Source organism: Tiliqua scincoides, chromosome 8 (assembly GCF_035046505.1).
Source record: "Tiliqua scincoides isolate rTilSci1 chromosome 8, rTilSci1.hap2, whole genome shotgun sequence".
NCBI classification, from domain to species: Eukaryota; Metazoa; Chordata; class Lepidosauria; order Squamata; family Scincidae; genus Tiliqua; species Tiliqua scincoides.
Window position 1 is genome coordinate 26,520,807 of NC_089828.1, and position 20,961 is coordinate 26,541,767.

The 20,961-nt window shown below is 45.8% G+C and overlaps 1 protein-coding gene across 4 annotated transcripts in view; it reads left to right on the top strand.

Annotated features, from left to right (window-relative positions):
- TLN2 (talin 2) overlaps positions 1–17,418 on the top strand; it is a 225,182-nt gene extending 207,764 nt beyond the window's left edge. For 3 of the 4 annotated variants that reach the window (XM_066636592.1, XM_066636591.1, XM_066636590.1), the window contains 7 exons: positions 3,016–3,121; positions 4,045–4,169; positions 8,979–9,104; positions 9,882–9,944; positions 10,783–10,965; positions 11,124–11,249; positions 12,618–17,418. In XM_066636592.1, the coding sequence (XP_066492689.1) occupies positions 3,016–3,121; positions 4,045–4,169; positions 8,979–9,104; positions 9,882–9,944; positions 10,783–10,965; positions 11,124–11,249; positions 12,618–12,746 (858 nt within the window). In that variant the 3' untranslated portion in view covers positions 12,747–17,418. The remainder of the gene's footprint in view (positions 1–3,015; positions 3,122–4,044; positions 4,170–8,978; positions 9,105–9,881; positions 9,945–10,782; positions 10,966–11,123; positions 11,250–12,617) is intronic. The other variant, XM_066636593.1, reaches the window with a different exon arrangement.
- The last annotated feature ends 3,543 nt before the right edge of the window (positions 17,419–20,961 follow it).

Sequence of the window (20,961 nt, forward strand, 5' to 3'; positions counted from 1 at the left end):
TTTAAATTTGAATTTTGTCAAAATCACTTGCCAGTTTACATTTTTCGGATGCTTTGGTTCACAAAAAGAACTCTGAAAGCTCAGGTATCTGCTTCCGTTAAAGCAGTCAATGGAACAGCACGTGGCAACTTCCCTTTCTCCTTCCCTTACCCCCAAGTTTGTACATGGGCTAAATTGTCAGCAGTACTGAATGCCTCAAGATTATGGCCGTGTGTGGAGGCTTCTCTCAGACCTCATTGTTGCTACCTCTACAGTCATCCCAAAGGCATCAGCACTAGTTTGAGAGTGCTTCTCTGCACTCTCTGAAGAGAGAGCTGGATATAAAAGTGGAATCAAAAATATTTATAAATGAATGAATAAAATCATTTTTCTTTATATCCTGGAACCACCCAGATGTCATCTTTAAGCCATTAAAGATGTGACAGCAGAAGTGGGTGGTTTTTTAAAGGTTGGGTAAAGGGTGACCCTACTATGAGAACAAGGAATAAGACAATTGTCTCAAGCAAAGGCACCAAAAAAGATTGGCGGGGGGGGGGGAGAAATCTCAACCTTGATGCTCAGTGAGAAGTCCCTTGATGAGACTTGCCATTGAAATGAACTGGAGGTGCTCCTGAACAGATTCCCCTGACTTTGAATTAGCTTTGTGTTGATAATTTGCATGTCATCACACTGTCTATAGCAGGGGTCGGCAACCTTAAACACTCAAAGAGCCATTTGGACCCATTTTCCGGAGGAAAAAAAACCTCAGGAGCCACAAAACCCTTTTGATGTCTAAAATGAAAACAATACTGCATATATAGTTTTTTTCACCTTTATGCTCTTATAGGTCCCGTTTTTATAATGTAGCCCCCTCTTGTAGCTTTTAGTTAGTTTTGTCATACATTCTTGTCCTGTGTTTTCATTCGCCTGGTCCTCTATGGTGTTTTGCCTGATTCCAAGGTCATTCTCTGCCTGGAGAATTAGGCCCACTTTAAGCAAATTAGCTCCCCTTCTTTCCCCCAACAAATGACCCTGGTTCTGCCCTGCAGTCCTGCTGGACCCCACCTCCAGGGTAGCTCGCCTGTTCAACCTGCAGAGGTCCTCTCTCTTGCCAGCAGCCTCCCACCACTACAGCAGACCCTGGGTCCTCAGCAGGTCTTGGGCACAGCAGCCACACACCAAACTCCAGTGTCTCCAGCAGTCCATTAGTCACAAAGTCAGTCAGAGCATCCAGGGCAGAGTCTAAAGTCAATAAGCCAAGTCATAGTCCAAGATCAGATTCCAAAGTAAGTCAGTCAAATCAGTCAGAGTATCCAAGTCAAAGTCAATAAGCCCAGTCAGTCAGGTCAGGTCAGGTCAGGTCAGGTCAGGTCAGGTCAGGTCAGGTCAGGTCAGGTCAGGTCAGGTCTCCTCTCCTCTCCTCTCCTCTCCTCTCCTACCTCCAACCTGCACTCCTTCTACAACCCACACCCCCTTCCTCAGGTGCTTCTTATATCCCTGAGGGCCCTATTACCTTCATGTGGCTGCAGCTGTGCAGCACACTCTGCTGGATGCCCAGGCCTTACCCTTAAAGGGGCCACTGCTGACACCACATCTACCTCCTCACCAGCTCTTCCAGGATTCCAATACATATGGCAGTTATGACATCTGCTTATCTTACATGGATACTAAAGAACTCCCCCCACCTTCCAGAGGCACCCTGCTGGAAGGAAAAAAGGACACAGACTCCAGAGGTGGGGAAGAGAAGAAGGGGGGGCAACCACAGGCCAGCTTCTGCCCTGCCTGCCTGCCCTCCCTCCCTCAGGTTGCAACCCTCTCCACACTATCCTGGGAGTAAGCCCCATTGGCTTAAAGGTCAAACAGACCTGCGCGGGAGGGGGGAACCACAGGCCAGCTTCTGCCCTGCCTGCCTGCCTGCCCTCACTCAGGCTGCAACCTTCTCCACACTATCCTGGGAGTAAGCCCCACTGACTACAGCGGGGCTTACTTGTGAGTAGATCTGCACAGGAGGAGGCTGAGGATACAGCCCTCCACACCTTCCTGAGAGTAGCCCAGGGACTACATCAGGGCTTACTCTGGAACAGACCTGGAATAGACGGGCTCCCACTCACCCATCCTTGCGCTTGGCCTTGAGCAGGCTTCAAGGCTGCCATCCCAGGCGCTCTTTCCTGGGAGCAAGCTTCATCCACTGTAATGGGGCTTACTACTGAGTAGACACACAGGATGTCTCCTCTGCTGTGGAGGAAAAGCCTCTCCTTGCACTGAGTGGGGACCTGCTCAGGGAAAGTCTGGCTGCAAGGGCTTGCAATGGCTGAGGAGGAAGGCGGCTCAGGATTGGCTGGTGGTCAGCCAGTGAAGGGTCCTGAGCCATTCCAACAGAAAAAGCCAGGAGCCTGCTGGATGCTGATTGGCTGAGCCTGCTGGAGAGTTGGGGAAGGGAAAAACAGGGACCTTAAGCCTGCAGAGCGGCAAAATTGAAAAGGGAAACCAATGCGGGGCAGGTGGGGGTGAAGGGAGAGGAGGGCAGTGAGCTCAGGGGGCAGAGGGAAGCAGCCCGCCCTCCCAACACAGGTGCCTCCTGTCACACTCTTTGCCACTTTCACCTGGAGGAGCCGCAGCAGACAGCTGAAAGAGCCGCATGCGGCTCTAGAAAGGCAGGTTGCCGACCCCTGGTCTATAGGATCCCTGATTGGCTGGGATTAAGTAGCCAGCACAAAGGAGGTGTAAAAGAATTGATGCCAAAGCAGCTGCTAGTGGGGTAGCAGACAGACTATGAACATTTGGCCTAGCACTTAACAGTTTGCAGAAGTGGGTGGTTTTTTTTTGGTTTGTTTGTTTTTAAAGATGTGGGTAAAGGGTAACCCTACTATGCTTTGAGTGTCATTACACTGGCTACAGGATCCCTGATTCTCTGGGATTAAGTAGCCAGCACAAAGGAGGTGTAAAAAAAAAAAAGATGAAGAAGAAATGATGCCAAAGTATCTGCCAAGGGGACAGCACTTAATAGTTTGCCTACACTCTGATTTATGGTTCTAGATTCTCCAGAAACCCACCCCTGAGCTGAAGCATCAGTTGGCTGCTTTGTCAAAGAGGGTGGCTAGTGCTGTTACGGAACTCATACAGTCAGCTGAAGCAATGAAAGGTAAGTTTGGCAATTGGAAAATACCCCTTTACCCTAAAGAGCCTCTACCCTACTCCAACCTGAGTGACTGACAATCTAAAATAGACATAGGGCAAGACCACGGAGGCAGGGGAGAAAAAAAGAGTCATGGGAAGAAAGGGGGAAAGTAAGGGCACAATCCTGAATGTGTCTTGGGCCTGCACAAGTCCCTTGCACCATCCCAGGAAGGTTGCAAACATGCCGTAAAGCACATTTGCACCTCCTCAAGAGTCAGCTGGGCTGGTGCAGGGATGCACGCTAGCTCACAGAGGCTGAATCCAGCCTCCACGCTGACTCCGGCAGGGAGGGTTGCGTTGGCCAAGTTTGGCCAATGCAAAGGTCTGGGGAGAGCGGGGAGGAGGCAGGAGGGAGGCATTCAGGGGTGGGAGGAGGGTGGTCACAGGGGCAGGTGGGCAGGGAGTGGGAGGCAGGGCTGGGACAGGGCTGGGACCCGGCTGTTATGCCAGATCCCAATCCCATTCCCCAAGCAGCGTGGAGCGGCTGCAAGCTCTGGAGGTGGCACAGGTTCAAGGAGACCCATTGGGGTCGTGGTGGCTTACCTGGGGGTAAGAATTTCCCTTTGCCCTCTGGCTGAGCCACTTCAGGCCCTAATCTTGCACTGGATACAGCGTAGGCCTCCTGGTCTGCCTGTTCCAGTGCAAGATTGGATTGCACTGTAAGTTACACAATCAAGGCTTGATCACAGATGTGCATGAAGACTGAGGGGTTAATTAATGAAGTTAGCTTATATGTGAAGGTGTAAGATCTAATAGTGCTTTGTGGTGGGAGGAGTTACATTTTAGTTGATGATTTCCATCAGTGGCTTCAAGTGATTCTCTTTATTCACTTGTTCCATTAGCACGAGCCCCTAGTGTGATGGTTTTCATTCTCTGTATGGATTTCAGGCACTGAATGGGTTGACCCAGAAGACCCCACAGTTATCGCTGAGACAGAGTTACTGGGGGCCGCTGCCTCGATTGAAGCTGCTGCCAAGAAGTTGGAGCAACTGAAGCCCCGAGCCAAGCCCAAGGTGAGCGAGTACGCGAGTGTCTTTCCAGTTAATCCAAACCGCCACAAGCAACACTGAGCTGGTCTTTAACCACAGTAGCATGTGCTTCTTTTATGTTGCTTAGATCATTCATGCCTAGAATGGTGCACACATAAGGTGGGATAACAAGCTGGATACGGAGGCATAGATTTCCATAGAGTTGCTTTTGCCTTGTTTTGTTTTCCAGACTCCAGTTTAATTTATTTTAGTAGAAGGAAGAGCAGGAAGAGAAAGGAAAAGCAGTAAAACTTAACACATTTTTCAGGGGGTGGTGGTGAAAGTCAGGGGTTGGAGCTACGAGGACCAGGACTTGAATCTGCCTTATACTGAGTCTGACCATCAGCCTGTGTAGCTCAGAATTGTCTGCTCTGAGTTACTGCATTTTTTCTAATGTCAAAGGCAGGAGTCTTTCCCCAACCCTGCCTGGAGATAGCAGGATTTGAACCCCGAAGTGTTCTGAACCCTGAAATTTGCCCGGTGTACAAAGCAGATACTTCACCTCTGAACTACAGCCCCTTCCAAGTGTGCATTTCACAAAAAGTCCCACAATCTGAGTTCTTGAAGGATCCCCCACAGGATTTTGAACCTTTACCAGATAGTGCTCAGATGTCACACACAGGGGCTGAGTAAAACTCACCTGGGTTATTTTCAGTGCCAGTGTTCGCACTGCAAAAGTGTAGCATTAAATGTGTTCAATGACAGCATTGAAAACCACAATTATCAAAAACATACCTTTTAGTATGTATAAAATTCTTTCTCCCAGTATTGAAGAGACCCTACTGAACTCCAGCACACCTAAGATCTAGGGAGAGGAAGACTCCAGGACACAGGGTATCACTTCAAGTCTGAGCCCTGGCACCTCTCAACTTAGGAGTTTAGATTATCTCATGACAGCATGTCATTTGAGCTTTTAATAAGGCTTGTGGGATGCTTCTTCTTGTAAATATTTTGCAGAAATGCCTAGCTGGATGTTCCAGGCTGAATAAATTCTTTTTGCACAGATCCATTATTTTAATATTTACACAGGTGTGAGTGGGTGAGAAAAGGGTGAGCTGCACAGGTTGACAGCAGAGCTTTGTGGAAGTGCAAAATTGCAGCTTTCAATATACTTATATTTTTCCCCTGTAGAGATCAAGTTGCTATGGTTGGAAGCTGGAAAATGTGGTGTGCACTACATTGTACTTGGTGCACTGTGAATTCTGTGAAGCCACATTGGTAGCTGCATGAGTTCCCCAGCAGTCAGAGAGGGGTTTTGTCTTTTCCCATTGCTAGCAAAACCCAAATAAATTATACAAAAGTACTTTGCCAGATTTTTGGCTGCAGAAAGGGGGAAAGACCCGCATCTGAAATCCTGGAAAGCCCTTTGCCAGTCAGTGTCGACAATGACTAACCTAGATGGATGGACCAAGAGAGTAGAAGACAGCTTGTTATGTTTAAATGGGGTTCTCTTGGCACAGGGTTTGTTAATTTTTAAATTCACAGTCCTGGTTTTCATTGTCCACCAATTATGGTCCATACACAAATCCTCCTTAAAATTCACGGCTGCATGTCAGAGCATTTCATGGGGGTGCAGTAGGTCAGAAGGTCTTTATACTGTCATGCACTCTGCTTATCAAACTACTTTCTGCTGGAAAACAGAAGAAAAAAATAACATTTAGGGCGCAATCCTAACCAACTTTCCAGCACTGACCTCGCAGCAATGCAGCCCCAAAGTAAAGTAACAAACATGCCCTTACCTTGAAGAGGCATCCTTGACAGCCTCCCCATTGCAGGACGCAGCGCACACCACATTGACTCAGCTATGTCAGTGCTGGAAAGTTGGTTAGGATTTAATTTCCTTGTGTGTGTGTGTGTGTGTGTGTGTGTGTGTGTGTGTGTAAACATAAACATTGGGGGGGGGTCAATTATTTTTAATTTTAAAAAAATGCAGATGTCAGATACTATTTTGAAAGAGGCATTCCATCTTTAGTCCCACCCCAGGAGGGAATGCCTCTTCTAAAATGACAGTTGCCAAGACAGATATGTGTGCTATTTAAAAACTAAGGACATATACTTCTTTCTTCGAAAGTATTGTTCAAAAGTATTGTTCTAATCATTTGCAAATTTAATTGATCAGTTAAAGCTAGTGAGATTGAACGATTGCGGTTTCTTTAATTGGTGAAAAGCATTAAAATACATGTAAGCGTAACATGAATGAATTTGTCTGTACCTTCCAGCTTATGAAATATAATAATAATCGTAATAATTTTCGATGATGTTTGCTGGAAAGCAGTTAGAGGGCAGTGATGCTCCAGCAGAGGGGTCCTATCTTCCGGATGCATTGCTGGAAGTCCAGTCTATTCTTCCCTACCATTCTTGTCTAGTCTGCCCATTTTGACTTCAGCATTCAAAAGGGGGGGGAGTGGGCTTCAGCCGCCCGTAGCAACTCCCCGCTGTTGAGAAGTTCAGCGCTTAGTCTGTATTTCAAGCTGAGTCCAAACCTGGATGCCTTTTTTTCTGCGGGACTCTGTGTGATATGTTTGATATATTAGGTTGTTATTTAGTCCAACTATATATCAAACATTCCTACAGTGTCCAGCTCTGTCTCCGGGGGTTTTTGTAACGTAGCAGGAGGCAATATTGAAAGAGCACTCTGTAATTCACAAAGAGGCTTAAAGATTTAGAAGACTTCTGCAGATTCTGCTACTTTCACACTGATTAAAAGGATACAGACAGTAAAACGCCCTTTCGGGAGCACCTTGGGAAGACGAAGGACTTGGAATTCACCCCCGCGAAATGGGGCGATGGCCACTAGCTTAGCTGACTTGTGCTGAAAAATGGTTAGAAGAATTGGAGGAGTGATAGCTCTGTCGATGGCTTATTAGCTATGATTGCTAATTGGGACCTCCGCATGCGCAGAAGGCAGGATATCTTTTGAATATCATGTGCTGGGAACAAATAACAGGGAGAAGATCATCACTTCCTTGCCCTGCTTAGAAGCTTCCAGGTTCATCTGGCAGATCACCAGGGTTGGGGCAAGACCTCCCAGAGCCTGAGAAGGCACATTGCTCCTCCTCCCACTTCCTGGATTAAAAAACAAAGAGGAAAACATAGTTCCTTTTCTGTTCACTACCCTCTCTCTTTTTGAATCCAGCGAGGAAGGAGCAGTAGAGGGAGGACAGAGGCAGGTGCCCCTTGCCAGTCTGCTGTTTGGGGCAACTGTTTGGGGCAACCTTGTGGACATACCCAACCCTGTTGGAAATAGAATGCCTGAGTTAATGGACCCCAATTGGTCAGATCCAGGAGGGCAGTGTGTAGATTTCTATCCTCTCCGATTCTGAATAATGGGCAGCAGTCCTGCAAATACTGGAACTTGTAGGGCGCTGTTGTACACAGCTCTGCCATACATGTATATGTTTTTGCTGGGCATGTATATACTTCAGTATGAGCCTCCATGCACTATATGTGATATGCAGTTTGTCTACAAGGCCTACCCCTCATAGAATACAGAATATCTCTGACTTCATTGTTGAAAGTCTAGGACCAAAGTTTAGGGTTAAGAGGAACACATAACATGAACATGATGCATTTAAAACAAAAAGGCACACTGGAATTGAGCAAAACTGTGGTGGGAGAGCTGGGAGGGGTTAGAACAGTGGGCGTGCCATGGTTCTGGTCCCGGTTATTCCTCTCCCCCATGCACTGTTTTTACTGGGGGAGGGAGCTTCCATTGAAAGCCACTAGAAAAAATTTTCCAATAAGAATAGTATGCATGGAGACCACAACTGAGATTGGAACCACAGCCCAGGCAATGTGTTGAATCTTCCCCTGTTGCAGTTTTGTTCCGTTTCAGTCTCCTCGCATGCTATTTAAAAAATGAGAAGCCACTTTACCCTTTCATTGTAACATATAGTTCTGTATAGTATAGTTTGTAACATATAGTATAGGTCAGCACTTCCCAAAGTGTGGATCATGACCCACTGGTGGGTTGCAAGCCCAAGCACAGTGGGTCGCCATCTGGGCCCTCCTGCTCACACTTGTGCTCTAAATAGGATCCATTTCAGAAACCCCATTACTTCCTGGAGCCTCCAGAGGCTGGCCCAGCAACCCACTCTGCAGGCCTCAGAAGCCTCCAAAAGCTACTTCTAGTTTGCTTCTGAAAATCGGACGTGGCTTGCGGAGGGTTCTGAGGGCCATTCAGAGGCCTATAGAGTGGGTTGCTGGGCCAGCAGAAGCCTCCAGCACCACCAGGAGCATTGTGACCCACTCAATGGGACAAGGTGGATCGCAGTCCTGCAAATTTTAGAAATCCCTGGTATAGGTCCTTTAAACTTTGGCTTTGAGGGCTTTGCAGAGAATTTTGGAAAGAGAGGTGGCACCAGTGCCAGAGGGATATGAAGATGTTCCAGTGCACTGTATTTTCAGTTTCTGTAACTGTGAAGTCCATAAAATAACGGACTCTGTATAAAAACAGTTTTCATACTTTGCAGCTAAGAGGACATCCTGGGCATTTGTATTCAGCCAGTCAGTAGCACCAACAGGACTTCACTTTTCTTTTAAAAATAGCAGTCACCCAGGGACTGGGGAATCTTAAAAATGGGAGCTCTTTCTTCGTGTCAAATAGCCATGGGAAGGTGGGACTAGGACCATGGCATGGGGAAATGCAGAACAACAGGGCAGGTCCCAAGCAGAATGCATGTTTTGCTTTTATCTGACATTGGGTTTCAAAATGTATGAGCCAAGGACAACTACTGCAATTTGAAGAAAGAACACTTGAGAACTATAGGTGACGGTCTTCTCCTCTGGTTATAGGAGGCAGATGAAACACTGGATTTTGAAGAACAGATCTTAGAAGCTGCTAAATCCATTGCAGCTGCTACCAGCGCCCTTGTCAAGTCGGCATCTGCAGCGCAGCGAGAGCTGGTGGCCCAGGGAAAGGTCAGTGAACACAACTCCTTGGATAAACAATATAAAACATTTTTGAGGGATATGTATGCTGAGGGATGTATATGCTGGAGGAGTTCGGTGGACAGTCATCCATAGCAATGATGATGGGGGTCTAATCTGCAGGGAGCTTCACAGATTAATTGCATGCTGAGTAAGAAATATTTTCTTTTGTCTTCTCCAACTTTCCCGTCACTCAATTTTAATGGACGTCCCCTGGTCCTGGTGTTGTGCGAGAAGGAAAAGAACATCCTTCTATTCATCCCATGCACAATTTTGTACATGTAAATCATGTCCCCGCCTCTTATTCTAGACTGAAGAGCCGCAAACACTGTAGCCTTTCATCATAAGGGAGGTGCCCCAGCCCACTAATCACCTTGGGCACTTTCTTCAGCACCTTTTCCAGTTCCATTAAAGCCTTTTTGAGATGTGGCAACCAGAACTGTATTCAATATTCCAGAAGGGGCCTTAACATTAATTTGTACAGTGGCATAATAATATTGGCCATTTTATTCTCAAAGTAGAAGTAGCTGTTTCATTGCATTAAGAAACAGGCACTGAGAACAGGAAGCCAAAAATGTTCCTTTAAACCGTCCAGTTCTCATTTGGGTTCTTTGTATTGAAAAGGAGCCCTTGGAGTAGTCGAAAATGGCCGCTGTTTTGTTCTGTTGAGAGACAAATTGTCTTTGTTCACAAGAGTTGGAAAGGTGAGATATAAAGGCAATTGACAAATATACACTGCTGATTAATTGAATTGAACCGTAATTCTAGGTTGGAGCCATCCCTGCCAATGCTGCTGATGATGGACAATGGTCTCAGGGACTGATTTCTGCTGTGAGTTGCTCCTGCTTTTCTCTGTGTTTTTTTTTTAAAGTCAAATGGCATGTACCCCCCACAGCCCTATTCACCTCCACTTGCTAAGGGTTCTTTCAATGCCTGTATCTCAGTGGCAGAACGTAACTTTGGTATGCTGAAGGGTCTAGATTTGGATTCCAACTTTTCCAGTTAATCACTTCTTTAAAGTTGTTAAAAATTCTTTCCCTAAGACCCCCGAGAGATGCTTCTTGGATCAAGGGTGACTTTATGTGAAGAACAGCAAGCTGGGAGATAGATCTGACCCATTGGCATTGTCCAGTAGCCAAGTTCTCTGGTGTAAATGCACAAGAGCACTATCGTTTTCTTGTGCAACACCCCATCAGGTGGCCCTCCCATTCATGAAGCAAGTAATGCAGCTTGCCTCAGCAGCAGGTGCTGGGAAGAACTGCAGATTCAGGGAGCCCTTCCACTCCAAATCTGCTACTGTCTCCTTCCAGTCCGTTGTGGATGGAGTGCAATGATACACTTCCTATGTGCTAAAATTGAGCTGGAAGGGGATCATCTACTTCCTTACCTTACTCCTTCCTTGTTGCAAGACTTCCTGTTTTATTTAAAGGGACTGTACTTTCTCACACGAGCCTGCACATGTGGCAGAGTGGGGCAGCAGACCCAGTTGAACTGCCCCTGCTCCCCTTTCATTGCAATGAGACAAACACAGGAGAACTTCCTGCTGGGTTGTGTCCTGTGTTAGTGACTCGTTCAGATTTTCTTGTGCCTGCTCTGACTAGGCTGACGGATTGATAACCTGACTTGGCGTTCAAGCAGGTTCCTTTAACTCTGTGGATGCTACTTCTAGGCCCGAATGGTGGCAGCCGCGACCAGCAACCTGTGTGAAGCAGCCAACGCTTCGGTCCAAGGTCACGCCAGCGAGGAAAAATTAATCTCCTCCGCCAAACAAGTTGCAGCGTCCACAGCACAGTTGCTGGTGGCTTGTAAAGTGAAGGCCGATCAGGACTCGGAGGCTATGAGGAGGCTACAGGTAAGAGGGGTTTGGCTTGACCTGACAAAACCTATTTTGCAAAACCCACAACATTTTTGGTCAGACAGAGAAGTGCTGAGATTTTTTTTCTGACCTGGGCTCTAGTTTGTACTTATGTATCCAGATACATTCTTAATATCTAACTATGCCCCCTCCAGGCTGCAGGCAATGCTGTCAAACGTGCGTCGGACAACCTGGTCAGGGCAGCCCAGAAGGCAGCATTTGGTAAAGCTGATGACGACGACGTGGTGGTCAAAACCAAGTTTGTGGGAGGCATTGCACAGGTTGGTGAACATCTTGCACCTAAGAATAGGTCTGCCGACAGCTATTGGCCACAACAGTTAAAAGGAACTTCGCTGTTCACAGGTCTGTCTCATGTATGAGGCTGACTGAGCCAGTTGTCTCAGGCAGCCACCTCTATCCATCCATTCACTTTCAGTGCTTCTCCTCTTCCTTTTCAGATTGGGGAAAAAAGGGGGAACGGAGTGGAAGAGGAAGTGTAGAGGAAAGAAGAGGGGTGGATTTAGGGTTGGTGGACCAGTGGAGAAAAGATGCTGGACTAGCTAGATGGTTGGTTCAATCTTGCTGGGCTCATCCCATATTCCTATCCTTGTCTCTCATGTTGAAACTTAATAAAGTTTCGTAAGTGTATATGATGGTACTTGGAAAGACAGCCCAATACTGAGCTGCCCAGAGCACAGGGCTGTCGCGGCTCCAAAATGAAGCTGTGCTCCAGTCCCCTCCGGAGGGCTTTCTGAAGCTCGCAGAGGCCATGCGCATCCATCTGCAGCCTCTGCAAGCTTCAGAATGGCCCCATGGTGCATAAAAAAGTTACTTCCGGTTTTCAGGCGAAAATGAGAAGTGACTTTTTAGGCCTTTGAAATGTACTAGGAGGACTGGTGAAACCCCAGAGGGGATTCCGCGGAGGGCTTCCCTGGCCTTCCTAATGCCTTTTAAGGGCATAAAAAGTCAGTTCCAGTTTTTGCCCAAAAACTGGAAGTAGCATTTTCTTGCACTACTGGGCCATTCTGAAGCCTGCAGAGGCCAGGGGCAGACTAGTGCAGCCTCTGCGGGTTTCAGAGAGCTCTCCAGAGGAAACAAGAGCATAGCTTCAATTCGTTTTTGAGGGCTTAAGGGGCTGAAAACCACAGATTTCCTTATCTGTGGTTTCCTGTATATGCAGGGGAGGGTCCAAGAATGGATCCCCTGCGGATACCGAAGCCCCACCTGTAACTTGAAATACTTTAACATTTTATTTTTGTTTCTGTTTTAGATAAACTGAAATAGATTTTCATGGGCCTTAAAGGCTTATTTTTTTAACTAAATTAAAACATTTTCTTTGACTCTAAACGTCAATTTTTTTTCTTCTTCTGATTTTAAAAGAAATTAAAATATTTTTGTGGGCCCCTAAAAAGTATTTTGGCCCTCGGCAATGTGCCTAATGGATAAGTCAGGCCTGGCAGAAGGTAGCAGTGTATGTTCATTCTAAAACAGAGTCACATTCTGAAAATCCCCTAGATTTTTAGTACTTCTGAACTTGTAAACCAACTGTGGCATGCTTAACATTCCATGTTTATTTTTCTTCCCCTTATTTATGCGCACAGGGTACACATAAATTACTGCGTCACTACATACATCTCTTGTTTTCCTAGATCATTGCAGCCCAGGAGGAAATGCTGAAAAAGGAGAGGGAGCTGGAAGAGGCAAGAAAGAAGCTGGCCCAGATCCGCCAGCAACAGTACAAATTTCTCCCTACCGAACTTCGGGAAGATGAAGGCTAAGCTGCTCAAGGGTGCATTCTTGAAAGCAACAAGGTGATGAAGGGGCCCGTGAGACCGAGGAACTCTACCAAGCACTTACCCGACTCGGTTTGGGGTGAGAGCGGAACAGTGGGTGGGCTGTTCTTATGGTGCATTGGTCAACCAACTGATGGTACAGTGTTAAGGTCTCCCTTCCCAACCCCATCCTCCTTTGCTGTATCTCAGGAGAGAGAGAGAGAGAGAGAGCCTCACCTTCCAATGGGGTTATAAAGTCAGTATTATATCATAACCTGAAGTTTGATTCTATTTATTATTCTCTTTGACCTGTGTTAAAGACTTTGGTATTATGATAAGTAGGAAACCAATGTTGAGAAGTCCACGTCTCAAAATAAGCTACCCAAAAATGGAACTAGGGGGAGTTCTTTTTTATTTTTTTTAACCTCTTTCCCTCCAAGACCAAGTCTGAGGCAGCTGTAATGTTTGAGAGAATCCAGACATATGAATGTGTGGCCTTGCCAAGTCCGCTCATCGTCCTCTCCAGTTTGTTTGCCCTGAAGGCAGAGGAACTTTCTCAGTATCTGTTTGCACTAGCAGTATTCATTTCAGCACACTGTCGGATGTCATCCTACTTTTATACACTGTTTTGGAAGGTTCAGGTTCCTGGTCCACAGCGGATTAGGGTAGCTGTGTTTTTGCAGGCTTAAATAATGCAAGGAAGAAAAATTACATGTGTGGAACTCCAGGGTCGCAGGTTCATGAAGGAAAACCCTTTAAAAAAAATTTTAACTAAGCTTTTAAGTGTTTCAAAGCATCCATTCTCAGCATTAAACTGCGTAAATTTTCTTCTCGTTGCCATGGTTTGGGATTTGTGCAGGTCTGGCCCAAGATACTTGCCATCCTCAAGCAGTTACATTGCATGATCCAGGAGGTGCACACCAAATCTCTTGCAATATGGCAAAGGATGCTGGAGAGGACTCCCTGATCATGTGTGCAGTGGCAGCCCCCCCCCCCAACATAGATGCCACAAGCAGCCACTTGATTTGTGCAAGAGGGATCTGAAGGCCTTAGGAGTGGACCTCAACAAGTGGGAAACCCTGGCCTCTGAGCAGCCCACTTGGAGGCAGGCTGTGCAGCATGGCCTTTCCCAGTTCGAAGAGACACTTGGTCAACAGTCTGAGGCTAAGAGGCAAAGAAGGAAGGCCCATAGCCAGGGAGACAGACCAGGGACAGACTGCACTTGCTCCCGGTGTGGAAGGGATTGTCACTCCCGAATTGGCCTTTTCAGCCACACTAGACACTGTTCCAGAACCACCATTCAGAGCGCGAGACCATAGTCTTTCGAGACTGAAGGTTGCCTACTACCACTTGATTTGTGCTAGCACCTGAATCTCAATAGGAAGAGTCCAAGAAAACTGGTAACATTCATCTCTGTTTATTCTATTTACTGTCCTTTTTGCTTCCCTTTTGCCAACTTCAAGTTTTACAGGAGAAATCAGAGGCGCTTTTTTTTTTCAATTGTGAAGGGAAATGGCTGGCCAATCGCAGTATTGTTCTGGTGCCTGATTGAGTTACTATCTAAACAACACGCCCAGAATCAAAGCATCTTGAGACTCTGCCATTCCAAAGTTACTGCAATGTTTTTCCTCTGATATGACATCAATCCTCAGATCCAGTAAAATTCTGTTGTGGTCTTTTTATATAGAAATCAAAGGGCACACTCTGTTAACTATGTAATGTAGAATTGAAAAACAAGGGAACTAAATAATGCGTTTTGACTGAGCTGCCCACAGCTTCATAATTACCCAACATACTTGGACTGTGGCAGAAACTCTCAGTCGAACCTCTCAGTTCACTTGCAAGAGGAAAAAAAAATTCCCATGTCCTTGTGAATGACAACTTCAGTGTCCAGAACCCACTGCAAAGGGAGCCAGTTATGTTCCCAGCATCCCTGCTCAAGTATCTTTGTCTCAAACAGCTTTGGTTTGCAGATGCCATGTAGGAAGCTTTGGTTGACTAGGCTGCCCATTGTGGAATGTGCTGGAAAACCTCAGACCAGGCTGTTTTCTGAATGCAAAGAAAAAGGGATCATATGACCCAGACACACACACACACACACACACACACACATTGCAGGTGAGGTGATAAAACCATTACTTGGGATGCACTGTTTCAGGCTGCAGGGGTGGTACAGGAATGTGAAGATGTCCCCATGAAATGTATTCCCTTCACATTGAAAACTACCGAAGCAGGCCTTAGATTCTTCCGCACTACATGTTAGTTTTCAATGCGCCCTTTTTAACACATGTGATTTACCTCACTTGTGGTCCCAAGCAGTACAGTCCAAGGCCGATTTTACCCCCCATCTGTAGGTTGTAAACGAGGCTTATGTTGCAGTTATAGTTCTCCAAGTCAAGTTCTGGCAAAATACTTGAGAAACAGGGAGCTGATGGGGTCCCAGGGACAAAGGACTTGGCCATTGGTCTGATCTAATCCAAGCTGGAGGATAAATGTTAGCCACTGCTGTGAAACTGGGTCACCATTTCTGGTACAGCATCACAAACATGTATTCAAGCTACCTTGCATGAAAGGCGCATAGTCAACATTTTGTCAGCCACTAATACAACATATATCTTAACCTTTCAATAGCAAATAAACGTCAATGCTCTGCAATCATTTTTAAGTCTTTGTCTCTTCTCTGATGCTGAAGCAATTCAGAGTCCGTCAAACCCGCAAAAGTTGAAATGTTTTGCAAAGCTCTTGGGTAGCAGTATTCCCAGACTCTGTTTTAGTAGAGCCTGCTTGGATTCCAAAGGCCATGTCCACTCCAGGCAAAAACCATCAAAATTCATTGCCGTCACCCCAAATTTGGCAACCACAGACCTGAACAAACTCTGCAACTTAAATAGATCCATCTGATTTCTCTGATTTATGCATAATCTCCTTCTCCTAATAATGGAAAGGAACAAGAAATTTGTCTTCCTTTCCCAACTCTAGATATCACTTTTCTGGCTTGTGAGATTCAGCAAGCATTGTGCGCATCCTTCCAGTCATGTCTGCATGCAGACTTGAGGACTAGAAACAGATTTCTGAAAAGAACAAAATCTAGGGCTGTCAGGAAGCTGAATTCAGACTATACCACATCCTGCAGTTCACAGAATCATCACGACTTGCACGCTATTCCTTGCCCACCTCCTGAATCACCACTGTGTGCAAATGAAAAATCCCATTGTAGTTTATGGCAGACAGAATAATGCTTTATGTTGACCCTGCAGTTCTCTGTCTCATGAGCCATACCAGAAGATAAAGAAGTTATCTCCATCCATTAGGACAGGGGTCTCCAAACATTTTGGCCAGAGGGCCGCATCAGATATCTGGCACGGTGTTGAGGGCTGGAAAAAAAATTTAAATATAAAATTTATGTAAATAAATTAGAGATGGAACTTAGATGAGTGAATAAATGAATGGATGGGCTCATTCATTCAAACTCTCTGGCCCTTAGAACACCCTCCAGATGCAACCAGAGCACAGTTGCGGTCATGTTCGGCCAAGTGGGCCAGAGGCTTTCAGGGGACAAGAGGCTGGCCGCGGGCCAGATTGAGGCTGGCTGCAGGCCACATCTGGCCCCCAGGCCGGGGTTTGGAGACCCATGCATTAGGAGAAAGTAGTTGGTTTGTTTTTAAGAAATGGCAATTATTGGTACATTATTTTTTTAATGTACATGTCTGATCTTTATAGGAAAATGTTGTTGCTCTTTTTTCCTCAGTGTTCCCCTTCATGGTGAAATGAAGGTGCAACCACAAAAAAAATGCCATATTGTAGTTTCATCTCCATTTCAGCAAGCAGGGGCATGTTTATTTTAAATAAAAAATGGGGCTGACGTAAGACATTTGGGGGTTGAAGGCAGAAAATGTGAAGAAGCCCTTACATGCCATTGAACAGGGACCACTATCAGTTGGGATATCTGTTTTCATAAGCCTTGCTGACATGAATGAACTCTTGAGAACCTCCTGTTCATTTCCAAGGAACTTTCTGGAAGATTGTGCCTTGTGTTAAATAGCATGTAGGGGGTTGTTTGGGTTGTCTGCTTCTACTTCCAGCCCCCATATGTGAACAGTCTAGGAAGACATTGCATTGATAAAGAGAGTACAAAAGTCATCCAGATGATATTATGTTCCTGTTCTGATCTGGTGGGCTAGAATCCCACCCTCATTTTGAAGTTCCCTAGAGACTTCAAAAAAAAACAAAAACAGAAAAACCTATTTAGCAACTCAGTGTCTTTCAGTGAAGGAATGAAGTTTGTCCTGTAGCATCTTTGCCCAAATCCGACACCCCCAATCAAATGGTAGAGTATCAGCTGTTCCCCTTGCAAACAATCAGGACTGCTTGTTAACACGGTTGCTTTCCTTTCTTCAACGAAAACCACTATGGATATTGCCCAACTCTCAACACTGGTAACTTTGACGTTACAGCTGAAGAATTTCTGAACGATAACAGACTCTGGTCTAACGGCATTGTGACATGCAGAGAGGGTGAGCTCATGTTTCCAAGCTTTTTTCTTGTCAAGACCCTGCTCCCGAAGGAAAAGCACGAGAGGGAGCATTCTCGATCTCGATGTTACACTGTATGTATGCTATTTATCTGATCCACAAAACTGTTTTGTATTTACCATAAATAAAAAATTTTGAAGGAAGGAGTCCTTTTTCCTTGTGTGTCTGTCTGTGCTACCCTGTATGTCCATCTGTTGCCCAGTTGGCTGCTTCAGGAAGGCCACAGTCCATTTGCAGATGTGTGATGGGCAGAGGGGAAAGGCATCTAGCTCAAATGACAGGGAGGGGACCCTGGAGGATGAGCCATGGCTGGGTGATCTCTCTGACTTTCTTCCCAGCTGCAGTTTTTGCACAGATCTCCTCTGAGCCAAGAATTGAGCCACCCTTTCTGTTCATTTGACAGTATTTTGCAGCCCAGGCTGTGTGTATTTGCTCAGAAGTGATAAAAACAAGTCAATGGAACTTAATTCTGAGTAAGTCTGCATTGGATTCCAGCCTTAGATCCAATATATACATTCAGCAGAATTGAGAAGTAACTCTTTTTAATGGAAGACACAATTTCAGGCTGCTGAGGGTAGGGGAAGGTGACAATCAGAAAACTTACAAAGTTAAAGAAGAAGCCTAGATTGATACCCTCACCCCATCAGGCTAGGTTTCTGGGTGCAAGGATAGCATGTCCTTCCTCATGGGGAAGGATATAAACCGATAGGAACCCACCTATAACCATGAAATTGTACTGTCCAGAAATAGCTTTACCATGTAATTTTACTAAATGTATAAGTTGTCAATAGCCCTGGGGGCTGGGGATAAGAATAGGCCCTCAGTTTGGCTGTACTTGTCGTAAGAGGCGACTAAACAGCCACCGGGTAGATGGGACTCGTCAGCCTGGGAAGGCAGCTCATCTGAGAGAAGGAAAACTCTGATCCCAAACCTCCACTGCCTTGTGGCTACATCCAGTTATGGAAAAGGCTTCAGGAGTCAACCTCGAGGCAAAATCCGGAGCCGGAATCCCTGAGGCAGTTCATGGCTGAACACAGTCAACCATGTTTCTGGCAACTCCTGCGACGCCGCTGGAACCAACCGTATTGGCCTCTGCCTTTCCATTGGACCGTTTCAGCGACATGGAGAGGGGGGATTTGCTGCATGGGGCAGCCTATCCTCCATACCTACTTTACCCAGGCTTCGCGCACTGGAGAGGACACTCTGTTCCAGAACCTCCATTCAGAGCGTGACACCATAGTCTTCCGAGACTGAAGGATGCCAACACACAAGTTGTCAGTTGACCCTTAGTCAACCGTTAGTCCCCCTTCCTTTGCATTTATTTATTTATTTTAGTGTATGGCATATAATACATGGACTTATATATCAATTAGACTAGGTCAAATGTCAATGTCCAGTTCGTCCAGCCATTCAAGGACAGAGTTACCTTCATTGAAAAAGTCAGACCATGGGCCAGTATACGCCCTCAGTTTGCAGCCAGACACAATGTGGTACATGGTTTGGTGGGAGAACCCGCAATCACACTGAGGGGTAGATACGAGCTCCCATTTAAACATTTGAGTCCTGACTAACACCATGTAGGGTACAAATCCTGTTCAAAGTTTTCCAGTGCTGGTGAGGTAAGTCGACACCTGGCACTAAGTATAGGATCGTCTATATAACTACCCGTTTCTGGGCGCTTGACTGCCCATTTAGCTTTCCATTGATGTTAAAATTGTTGTGCAGATGTTGTGCGAGTGCCAGAGAAGGTTTCCTGGATTTGAGCCTACTGATTGATAGATGAGGAAGATCGGCATGCACTGGTAAAAGTGGGTTGTTGGTGATTTCTCTGTATTCTTTCACTAAAGCCTCTTGTCTCCGTAGGGCTGGTGGTGCTATGTGGCTCAAAACAGGGAGCCAGCAAACAGGAGTGGGTCTTATACAGCCGCTTATGATCCTCATGGTTTCATTTAATCTGGCATCAATCTTGCTAGTATGACAGCTGTTGAGCCATACTGGAGCACAGTATTCTGCTGAGGAGTAGATCGATCCTAATGCTGATGTTCTGAGAGTAGTGGCTGAAGCTCCCCACCTTGTTCCTGTTAATTTCTGGAGTATGTTGTTCCTGGTATTGATTTTTGTGGGCGTGTTCTCAAGGTATGACTTATAAGGGAGAATCCAGTTCAAAGTTACTCCAAGATATTTTGGATGAGGACTGTAAGGGAGTAAGGACGCAATCCTAACCCACTTTCCAGCACCGACATAAGGGCAACGCAGCTCCAAGGTAAGGGAACAAATATTCCCTTACTTTGAGGAGGGCTCCATGAGTGCCACTCAACTGCAAAATGCAGCACACGTTCCATTGGCACCGTGCCAGTGCTGGAAAGTTGGTTAGGATTTGGGCCTAAGTTTCTATTTAGATAGACCTTCGAGGCTGCATTAGCTAATTTATTGTTAAGGTAGAAGCATGTCGTCACCATTTTGCTGATACTGGGTATTAACTTTCGGTCAGCAAAATATTTTCCCACGATCTTGAGGTCTTCTGAGAGGAGGCCATCCAGCACCTCCATGTTTTTTCCCTGCACTGCTAAAGCCAAGTTGTTGGCATATCCAAATTCACGTCCCCTTGTTACTGGAAAGTCTGAGATGTACAGGTTAAATAGCGTGGGTGCCATTACAAAGCCTTGTGGGTGGCCATTGTTTAGCCTTCTTACCTTGCTTGCTTTGTCCCCCATTCTGATCTGGAAAGATCTGTCACTTAGCATATTGTTGACTAATCGATACAGTTTTTTACAGGGGATGGTGTGACACAATTTATATAACATACCCTCCCTCCACACAGTGTCATATGCCACTGTTAGGTCGATAAATACAACTGTAGTTTTTGAACCTCGTTGAAAGCCAGCCTCAGTATAGCTTATCAAGCTCAGCTCCTGATCAACACAGCTACGATTTTGTCGAAAGCCCGCTTGTTCTACAGGCGGATGTTCATCGATTATAGAGCCAATTCTGTTTATCCTTTGCATTGACTGGTGGCTAATGAGGAAAATTTATTTATTTATTTATTTATGTTCCACCTTTCTCCCCGAAGGGCACCCAAGGCCCTTAGAAAATGCGTAATGCATTTTTTTCTTATATCGACTCCAAAGGGCTTAAAATAAGAAAGTACCATGATGCAAAGAGAGCTGAAAACCCTTCCGTTCCTCCAATCCACCCTCCCCTGCCCCAAAACACCCCCTCCTTGCCTCTCCACCATGCCCCTGTGCTTCTTAGCGCCTTACCTGCTTGCGCAAGCGGCCGGAGTTCTGGTGGGTCGCTCTGCTGGCGCTGCTTACACACACGGTGTCACGGCATGTCTTATGGCATGTTTATAACACCTTCAGCCAGCAAAGAATTGTGTTCTCAGTCTTCCCATCTGGAATATGGGAGAAGAGTACTCAACTTTTAAAGAGCTTCTGTTAGGATTACAAGTTAATGACAAAGCAGCGCTATGCCAACGCTTAGATATTTGAACATGAAGGAGAGGCCCAGCTTAACAAAATTCTGATTTTTTTAGTCTCGAATACACAAGGTTACAAAAGACAGGCTCCAGTTTTCTGTTTTCTTTTCTTTTTTAATAGTATCACAAAGGAAAGTGGTTAGAAATAGCCTAAAATAATATGGTTTGGATTGTTGTCTGACAAAGAAAGCCAGCGGAAACCGTGGTGGGA